The 9713-nt window shown below is 45.8% G+C and overlaps 1 protein-coding gene across 1 annotated transcript; it reads left to right on the top strand.

The window, feature by feature from the left end:
- The first annotated feature begins 6599 nt into the window (after positions 1 to 6599).
- LOC121724586 (four-jointed box protein 1-like) lies at positions 6600 to 9167 on the top strand. The gene has a single exon (XM_042111256.1). The coding sequence runs from the start codon at positions 7015 to 7017 to the stop codon at positions 8299 to 8301; it is 1287 nt and encodes a 428-aa protein (XP_041967190.1). The 5' UTR covers positions 6600 to 7014; the 3' UTR covers positions 8302 to 9167.
- The last annotated feature ends 546 nt before the right edge of the window (positions 9168 to 9713 follow it).

Raw genomic sequence — 9713 nt, 5'->3', positions numbered from 1 at the left:
CAGGAGCAGGGTCTATAACGCCACATCAGAGATTAGTGGGAGCAACAGGGGTGAGGACGTGGCTCAGGGGACAAGGCTTAGTCATCAAGCGTCTCGTCACTCTTTACAGCACTGTGTGTGTGTGTGTGTGTGTGTGTGTGTGTGTGTGTGTGTAATGAAACAAAACAAAACAAAAACTCCACAAAATCTATGTTTCTGTAGAAAAACAGCCCTTAGGTTTCCCCGCTGTTGACAGAGGCGCTCTCAGCTCGGGGGCCAGAGCAAAAAGGGCTTTGCCAGCCGTGGGTCTTTGTGCCGCTGTGCCTCTCCAATTCTGATGTGATGGGATTGAACATGTTAGCTTTGGTGGCTCCAGACCCACCGCTTTCATCTACCACCGCACAGAGACCCCACGCTCTCCCCTCACACACACCAACTCCTCCATACACACTCTTTAGCTGTTCAAACCTTCAGAGGCAGCATCGAGTGCATTGGAGCGCAAATGGTAATCCTAGCGGCCCATGTGACCTACATTGAAGCTTGGTCAGAATGATCCAACGATGCGGTGTGTCTGAGCAAATAAGCACCAATCGGCTGTAACGTCCGTGATAGACTCCGCGGCGTGGTTAAGCTCGTTGTTGGCCAATTTGCAGTTGCCTCACAAATACTGAGCCCTCTGAAGTCAATAAGCCAGTTAGTGAAGGGAAATGGTGGTGGTGGTGGGGGGGGGGGAGTTCAATCCCTAAATTGCTTAATAACGGATTAAGTCTCCCAACGGTCAGCGAGTGCATGCTAAGAGATTGGGTAGCTGTTTTTCCTGACGAAATTTAGCATGTTTTGCATTTCCCTTTTCTCTTTTGCATGGCTCCACTCATTAGTACTTTGTGCTATAGTCCTGCTTATATGATAGAGTTTATGGTCATGCGTGTGTGTGTGTGTGTGTGTGTGTGTGTGTGTGTGTGTGTGTGTGTGTGGTGTGTGTGTGTGTGTGTGTGTGTGTGTGTGTGTGAGTGTGTGAGTGTGTGTGTGTGTGTGTGTGTTTGTGTGTGTGTGTGTGTGTGTGTGTGTGTGTGAGGAAGGGGAATAAAATCCTTTTCATGGTAACAGAGGGAAGGAAAGTAGATCAAACCCGCCAAGTCGTCTGTATTTTCCTCCTCAGCGGCTGAAAGAGCAATTACCCAGGGTGACTGAGAGGGTTTGGACCGTGCCAAGGTTGAGCTGCATTAATCATCTCTGAAAGCCACGGCTGCGCTTATCAGGAGAGGACGAAGAGCTCAGAGAACTGGCCATGGCAGCCTAATAAAATTGCATTAAATATTGAAAATGGCGGATGTTTCTCCTTTGGTCAGGGAACAGTTTTGGGCATTTAGGTCTCCAGAGGCCCTGTCCTGGCCTCCAGTGCCCAGGGTTGGCATCTCTGGCCAAAGGGTGGCCGAACCACCAGCCAGCTGGCCATGACTGTGTGCTTTCATTTCACTTCTAAGATTGCCTAGTGTGAAATCATGCACCAAAGCTGAATAAACTGCTGCACAAAGCAGGCAAAATGAAACGCATTTGTCTTTGTTAGTTTCAAGCCCCATGGAGAAAAAGTTTGTTGATCAATAAAAACGAAACCCTTCGGTGCCTCCAGCCCTCAACCAGTGAAATTGGGGTGGGGGGTGGGTCAGCCTTGAAATTGTTGTGGAGTTGCAAACTGCGTCTCGGAAGATATCCATCTTTTACTGTTTGCCAGAGTTCATCCCAGCGGGGTCCTCCTTACATCATCTGCCCCTGACGGTGTCTCTGGCTCTCCACGGATGCCAGGAGACGCTGCTCTGCTTGCTGATGCAGAGACGGAGCCCTGCCCTCACAATAACATCCTGCTCCTGTTCGCCATCTTCTCCCTTTATGACTCAGCCCGGGTGCCATCATTATGAGAGGGGGAAAAAAAAGCGTCTTAAAAAGGAAAAGTCTATAAAAAGGTAGAAAGGGAGGGAACCACACACACACACACACACACACAGACACAGACCGACACATACACAGACCGACACACACACACACACACACACAGACCGACACATACACAGACCGACACACACACACACACACACGCACACACGCACACACACACACACACACACACACACACACACACACACACACACACACACAGACCGACACATACACAGACCGACACACACACACACACACACACCTCCGGCAGATGGCTGGCTGTATCCTGGCAGCACTTGGCCAGAGAACGACGGAGAGAGAGAGAGACAGGAACCTTGGGGAGGATTTTTGGAGTCAGTTGTTCTGTGAAGCGAGTCCACAGATCCTCTGAGCCGACATCTATCACTCACCTGCTCCTCTCTCTCGGCTCAGACAGATCCGTCTTCCTCCCTCCAACCCCTGACAGATGATTACTGTAGAGGACAGACCGTTAACCTCGCTGACTCTCAGCATTTCTGACTCACATTAAAAACTCTCTCTTCTTCTACTTTAATTGGTGTTCATATTCATAAATGGTATATTGACCAAAGAAAATACATATTATATACTATTATATATATTATATAATTTGTGATCTAGAAATTTCCATAAATTATGGATTCTGTTAAGTAAGTAGTACTGGTGGTGAAAAGAAAAAGTAATAGAAAAAAAAATACATTCACAAACTTTCTCTCTATCCATTTCTCAAATCTGTGTAAATCCTCCTCACTCACTGCTGTGCCTTGGTGATACATTTTTTAGTCAGGTTCATCTCTCACTTTCACATGCACAAAATAACATGAAATGTTTCAGCCTGAGAACATCCCTCTCTCTCTCTCTCTCTCTCTCTCTCTCTCACACACACACACACACATACACACATACACACACACACACACACACACACACACACATATTCTCTCTCTCTCTCTCTCGTTTCTCTGTTTCATCCTGGGGTACCTGAGTGCCACTGCACACGAGGCAAGCTGACAGGAAGGGATGTATTAATGTGACGTGTTCGAGACCCCGGCCCTGGCGTCCTTTAGCGTGAGTAATTGTCAGGCGGAGTGAAATGATGGTAGCTTTCAGCGCTAATGGCGAGCCTGCGCATCCATTATTCAGGCTAAGCGAGACTGCTAGCGAGCATAAGGAGGATGAGTTATGACTCCAGCTCTCGCGCTAACCTTTAGAAAGGCACGGGCTCATCGGTTTGGCTTCCTGGTCACGGGGAGAAACGCAGACATCACAGACCGGAGAGAGAACTCTATGTAAAGCTATGGTCAGGGGGCAGGAAGGCTCTTCATCAGGTTGGGGCTGAGTGGCTGTGTTGAGGAGGACGTGGGATGTGCGTGTTGGGGAGGGTTATGTCTGTGGCGACAGGGCAGGTGGCAAATATACTGTAACCACAGACTCAGGCAGGGTTGCCTGAGCTGGGGTAGTTAGTTGATAGAAAATCAGCTACAGGTTAATGCATTCAGCGTTCTAGTGATTTCTTTAAAAACTTTGCCTTTTGACCTTTGCCAGAGCTTAAGGCTTCACCACTGTACATCACCATCTACAGGATTGGTGTTAAATAGCACATTGTAAGCTTGAGCCTCATAGAAGGCTTGAGCCTCAAGAAGAAGATGGATATTACTGAAATTACGCTGATTGAAATACATTACTGTTTTTAATTCTTCATTTATTTCCAGTCAACTACAAATGCAGGTGGGATTGGCACAGCAGTCGGGGTAAGGAGCAGGAGGAGAGATGGGAGACAAAGCAACTGTCTAAATAAGATTTACTGGAAGCATTGAGTACAGTCAACACAGTCAAAACACTCACAAAGATTGTGGACAGTGGCATTTACTGGTGTCTGACATAGCAGAGTGGGTGAGTGAGGCAGGTGGGATGGCTATTGCTGTCTGGGTAAGGATGAGACTATTTAGTGTGCAAGCTAACCCAGTGGTAGACTAGGGACCAGACAATCCTGACAGCGCCTTTGAATTTATTCTGTAAATCACTGCTTACCCGGAATGGGGCGGGCTTTACAAAATGATAGGCAGTGGAGGACAATTGGCACCACTTTTGTACACAGCCAATGGCTGCACTGATGGCATCAGCATCAGAATCAAATGACAATGGATGTGTATTTCCTTTAAAACAGAATAAACATCTGCAGTAAAAAAAAAAAACTCTGTGTGTCCACTGTACTCCCAAAAAGTATTTGATAAGAGTTTAATGTACCAATTTAAGTTTAATTTAGAATTTGAAAGTCAACTGATAGGGTCCAGACCCATTCCCAGCTGAGAATTGATTTGGTGTCAGCCAGGCTAAGGAGAAGAAGTAGGCCTCGGCTACAGTCCACACAGTCCCAGTGACTCGGAATTGGGTTGCCGTACTGTATTGCGAGCTGGCTGGCAGGCAGGCAGGCACATGCTTGGGATTGTTGTAAGCAGGACGAGCGCAAGGCTGGGCGGTCAGCAGGGCAGCTGTGGGGTTAGCGTTGGGGTCGGGTTGTGACTGCGGTCAGGGTGACAGACGGAGTCATGGAGTGGTGCGTGTGTGTGTGTGTGTGTGTGTGTGTGTGTGTGTGTGTGTGTGTGAAAGAGAGAGAGAGAGTGTGTGTGTGTGTGAGAGAGAGGAGGGGGGGGGGTTACAAAGGGGGGGTAGGGCAGCCCATTTCTTTTTAAATCCTGTCTTGTTGAGAAGGCACATTTCTCTGCTAAGAGCAAGTGAATGAGTGAGAGAGAGAGATAGAGATAGAAAAAGATAAAGGGAGGGAGAGAGAGGGTAAGTGAGAGAGAGAGAGAGAGAGAGAGAGAGAGAGAGAGAGAGAGAGAGAGTGGTGAGTGAGGGCGAGGGATTGGATGGGATGGGCCCGGCCTATTGGAAGGGTGCAGACTGCAGGCTGACAGATGGCAGGAAATGGATAGGCTTGATATCTGAGCAAGCCTGTGCTCGCACTAAACACAGTGCAGCATGTTGAGGAGCAGCCTGGATTTCATGTGCTCTCTGGCATGTCAAATCGGACATTCACAGACGTCTACCAACTTTTACTTTGCCTGAACATGTACGGTTTTAGCTTCGGCTAACACTGTGTGTGTATTTCAGTGTGTGTGTGTGTGTGTGTGTGTGTGTGTGTGTGTGTGTGTGTGTGTGTCTGTGTGTAAGATAGAAAGGGTGACAGCGGGCGAACACAGATGTGCTCTCAGTCAGGGAAAGCTATTTCTGACTAGTAATTGGACAATCAGTCTGAGACTTTCTATTGTGGACTCAAACAAATTGGTATGCCACTGTGCCACGGTAAAAATGACCCAGTTAATTTGATTAAGAACTTAAGAATCCAAGCTGCCTGACTGTGAAACAAGGGCTAAATGAATGAGTGTTTGAGGTGAGGGACCACTTTTTTACACATACATCTACATTTTGTGTGTGTCTGCGTGTGTGTGTGTGTGTGTGTGGAGGGGGTGTGGAGGGGGAAGGCAAAGTCAAGAGAAGTCTTGTGAATAGCCAATTAAGAAAGCAATTAATTTCAGTTGTGTTACACAGGATTTTGTAATGAAACCCTGGGAACAAGCCTATAGAAATTTCGACCTCATTTGTGTTCCTGCAAAACTCAATTAAATAACAAAGATAGATTTGGAATCACTCTTCCGAGAGTACCCTTAGTTGGAAAGTAAAATACAAATGTCTCTTGGCCATATTATCCACCAGGGGGGCACCAAGGGGAACCACAGACTGTTCACCCCACTCCCCTCCGGGAGGCGTTGGTCTCTTCACACACAAACCAGCAGGTTCAGAGGAAGCTTCTTCCCTGCGGCTGAACTCCCAGCGAAAACCAACCAACAACTTTATTGTTTTTCTTATAATATATTATACATCATACATACAAAACACATCTTTTTAAAACTGCTTATTCCATATGATGTTATTTTTGTTTGTTTGTTTTGTTTCTGTTTTTGTCTTTTCTTGCTTGTTTTTTTTAAATATTTTATATTTGTATGTACGTGTCCTTGAGTGCCAAGAAAGGCGCCTTTAAATAAAATGTATTATTATTATTATTATTATTATTATTATTATTATTATTATAATATTCTGTACACACTGCATATATCTATATTATTCTTACTACTCTTATAATATTACTGCTACTACATTGCACATATCTGTACATATTACATTGCTCATAATACATAGGCCTAACCATATTTATTCTGCTTTTTTAAGGTGACTGCTAATACACTGCACATATTTAATTTGTATTGCTGTAAACCACGTTCTGTAAACCAACTGTATGTCTACACTGCACTATATTTCTTGTCCTGTAGTATGCACCACCTGTCTATATACGTTGTATATCACATTGCACTTTTCTGCTTTTTGGCTTATCAAATAGCAACGCAAATACATTGAGATTAGCAAATGATAATACTGATAGGCTTTGAGGCTCTCTGAGGTTTCTGAGCTAAGATTAATCACATGAAGTCTTAGGGATAGACTTAGCATTATACGGCACTTACTTCGATTTCCAACCACCAGAAAGGTTCATACGGAGCCGCCCACTTTCTCCTGAACGCAAGCTTTCGCCGTTTCTCCACTCTGGCTGCTTTGAAAACCTATGGGCTTCCGCGATACGCCACTACCCTATCTCCGCTTGGGTCACGTGCCATGGAGCCCAGCGACTATCTGCGAGCGCGGCGCTGCTCCGGTCAAACTGAGTGCTGAGTTGAGGGATGGAGTCGTCGGTTGCTGATGGAAGCGCTGCTGCACTCGTGGACTACTACAGGCTCGCCCAAGAAGCAGCCTGAATTAGTCGCAGTGAATGATTTGTCCTTCTCATAAGACTTTGGATATTACGTACTTTACCATGAAGACCAATTTGATTTTGACCGCTGCGCCCAGTGGTTATCCAAACAGCCAAACTCACTCCGCGAGCGGGCGTAGTACGGGCATGTGCTCAGGACGTTTCATACAGCGCTGATCTAGTATTCGGTGGGAAATACGGAATATTATTCCCCCAGCCTTCGTGGTCAATGTCGTGCGTTTTGTTTTTGTTGTAAAGGGGAAGATTCCGCAACCATGAGGTTTGTGTCTGCGAACTTACTTGCCCTGTTCTTTCTGTGCACTTGTTCTAGTGTGCTCTACGTCTGGAGCAGATTAGAAGACAGACTGGGAAGACACAAACGGGGGCTTCATGGAGCCGGAGCTCATTTCGCTTATGGTAAATCTGTGGACCTTTCAGCAAGAACTTTCAGGGCACTCCTCGCTGTCCCATCCGCTCAGAAATCGCATCACTCTAACAGAGTAGAGATTCATAATTCCAGTAATACGAAGGATAAAGCTATTAATGCATCAAAGGGGGATTATCATAGCCATGTAACTAAATTGACGTCGAATAAACGAGAAGCTCTGCGTCTTACCGAAATAATCGAAGACGGAATATTTTGGAGTCAGAGACTGGAAGATTATCTCCCAGTAGGCTTCAGTAAAGAACATGCCCAGGCGTGGAGACAGAGAGCCCGGGGCAGCCTCGTTGTCTCACTGGAGCCAGGCTGCGGCAGGGTTTCTAACCAGCTGGCCACTTTTTCAGATGGCAGTAAAGCATGTGTGCGTTATGGGATAAACGCGGACCAGATACAAGGAGAAACTTTGTCCTATTACTTGGCTAATCTTCTCGGCATCACAAACATACCGCCTATCATCCTCTCCCGACTGAACGTTGACGGCGAACAATGGGACTCTGTGAGGTATAGAATTGATGGCTTGCAGTGGTCGGCGGGAGCGATTGTGTCCCTAACTGAATGGGTCGCAAACCTCACAGGAGTCGTTACACCTGCGCCTCTGCGGCAGGAGAGCAAGGGTCTTCATCCTTTGCTGACGGAGCTTGAGAACAAAACGATAGCGGGCCTGGTCGAGCTTGTTCAGTGGACTGACCTAATAATGTTTGACTACCTAACAGCGAACTTCGACAGGCTGGTTAGCAATCTCTTCAGTCTGCAGTGGGACGCCCGGGTAATGGAGAGGGATACTAGCAACCTTCTGAGAACACCGAGCGGGGATTTGGTTTTCATAGACAATGAAGCCGGCCTGGTGCACGGGTACCGCGTGCTTGATATGTGGGAGCGGTACCATAGCAGCGTCCTGAGCTCGGTGTGTTTGTTTCGAAAGGGGACAGCGCAGCACATCATAGACCTGCACCGCTCCAGAGATACGCGACTGCGGCTGTTCGAGCTGTACCGGGACAGGGAGCCGTTAGCCCCAGAATTGGGCTTTCTGTCCGACGAGCACGCACGGACATTGCAAGGCAGAATTGACAGACTGTACAAACACATAGTGAATTGTAAAGACAAGTACAGTCAGTTATAGACACGGTATATTCCTGTAAAAACGCCCTTTTTACTGGAAACGGACATGATGGAACAGAACATGAACATTTCAGTCGGATCATAAAATATCGGACTGACTACCTCTTGTGGGGGAATATAACATGTATGTTAGTTCTTTACTGTGCAAGTCAAGTTTTTGAATATTATTTAATCAAGCCTTAAATGTATATAGATTTGCATTAAGGGCATAGAGGGTTTTGTTGTACCCATTGCTCAGTGATGCTGTATAATAGGAGAGTTGAGATGTAAAGTTGAGGGTGACATGTGCAGCCAACTCAAGTTGGGAGACAATGTGTTCTGTTGTAAGGAACCGAGTGGCTTTTTACCTGGCACATATCATAGAGTATTACTACATATATTTCACATTCAGCATAGGAGAACAGTTCATATGGAAAACATTCACTTTAATTCCTCTTCGGACAAACAGTGAGGTCAGTGTTAGCTTTACACCAAATCTATACAGTTGTATTATTCACTACTGAAGGTTTTGCACAATTTCAGTTTTTTTTAATTGTTTGAATTATTATTGGCCAGAGTCGCTTACTGAAAAATCACCACCTCATATTGAGTGAAGAATTCCTGGTGAAATTCAGGCTTTGTCTTAATAATGCTGCGACCATACTTGTTTTATTTCAGTTCCTTGTGCAAAAGCAAAAAGTCTCTATTGTGAAAAAGAACTCCACTTGAACATTCCAAGCCTTTTTCTTACTGAATGAAAATCTAGTTTCCTCTGCTATTAAAACCGTTGGAGACACAAGTTGTTTCACCATAGAAAAGAATTATTGTGTCTTGCCACATTCTTGTCTCCCACTTCTCTTCTCAGCCGAATCCTGTCTCTGTGTACACTACAGTGCTGCCTTTGTAATCCCCAAATGCCATGGCCCTCATAGTCTGTCACCCAGGAACTTCAGCCCTCCTCGCGTACTCGTGACCCTGAACACAAGCCCAGAGTTCCACTGGTCGGTCCACTCTTCCATGGAAGCCAGTAGGCAGAGAAAGGTCATCCTTTGTGCCTACCTAGTCACTGAGCACTTGTCACCAAAGAGCTTTTTTTAACCAAACACTGCTCGCCTGGCGTGACAAATTACGAGAGGCTTAAGGAGGTGTTAGTTGAAGGATGTAGAATAGATATTTTATTTATTATTCAAAGCACGATGACAGCAGCAGAAAACTGTGGGTTATCTTTAATGTTCCATGTGATTGGTCATAGGGGGGGAAAGCCTTTCATTGTGGTTGTAATGCCAAACATACAACACCGCAATGCATTATAAGGGTCTGATATATCGGACTGGACTTGTCATGGTACTATGCTTCTATCTATTCTACACATTCTTGAATTTCCCCTGGGGATCAATAAAGTATCTATCTATCTATCTATCTACATTGACCAAC

Source organism: Alosa sapidissima, chromosome 11 (assembly GCF_018492685.1).
Source record: "Alosa sapidissima isolate fAloSap1 chromosome 11, fAloSap1.pri, whole genome shotgun sequence".
NCBI lineage: Eukaryota > Metazoa > Chordata > Actinopteri > Clupeiformes > Clupeidae > Alosa > Alosa sapidissima.
This window is presented reverse-complemented; position numbering and strand designations above follow the sequence as displayed.

What these genes read in the sequence shown, in the direction of transcription:
- LOC121724586 (XM_042111256.1), top strand. Translation starts at nt 7,015, where the DNA reads ATGAGGTTTGTGTCTGCGAACTTACTTGCCCTGTTCTTTCTGTGCACT.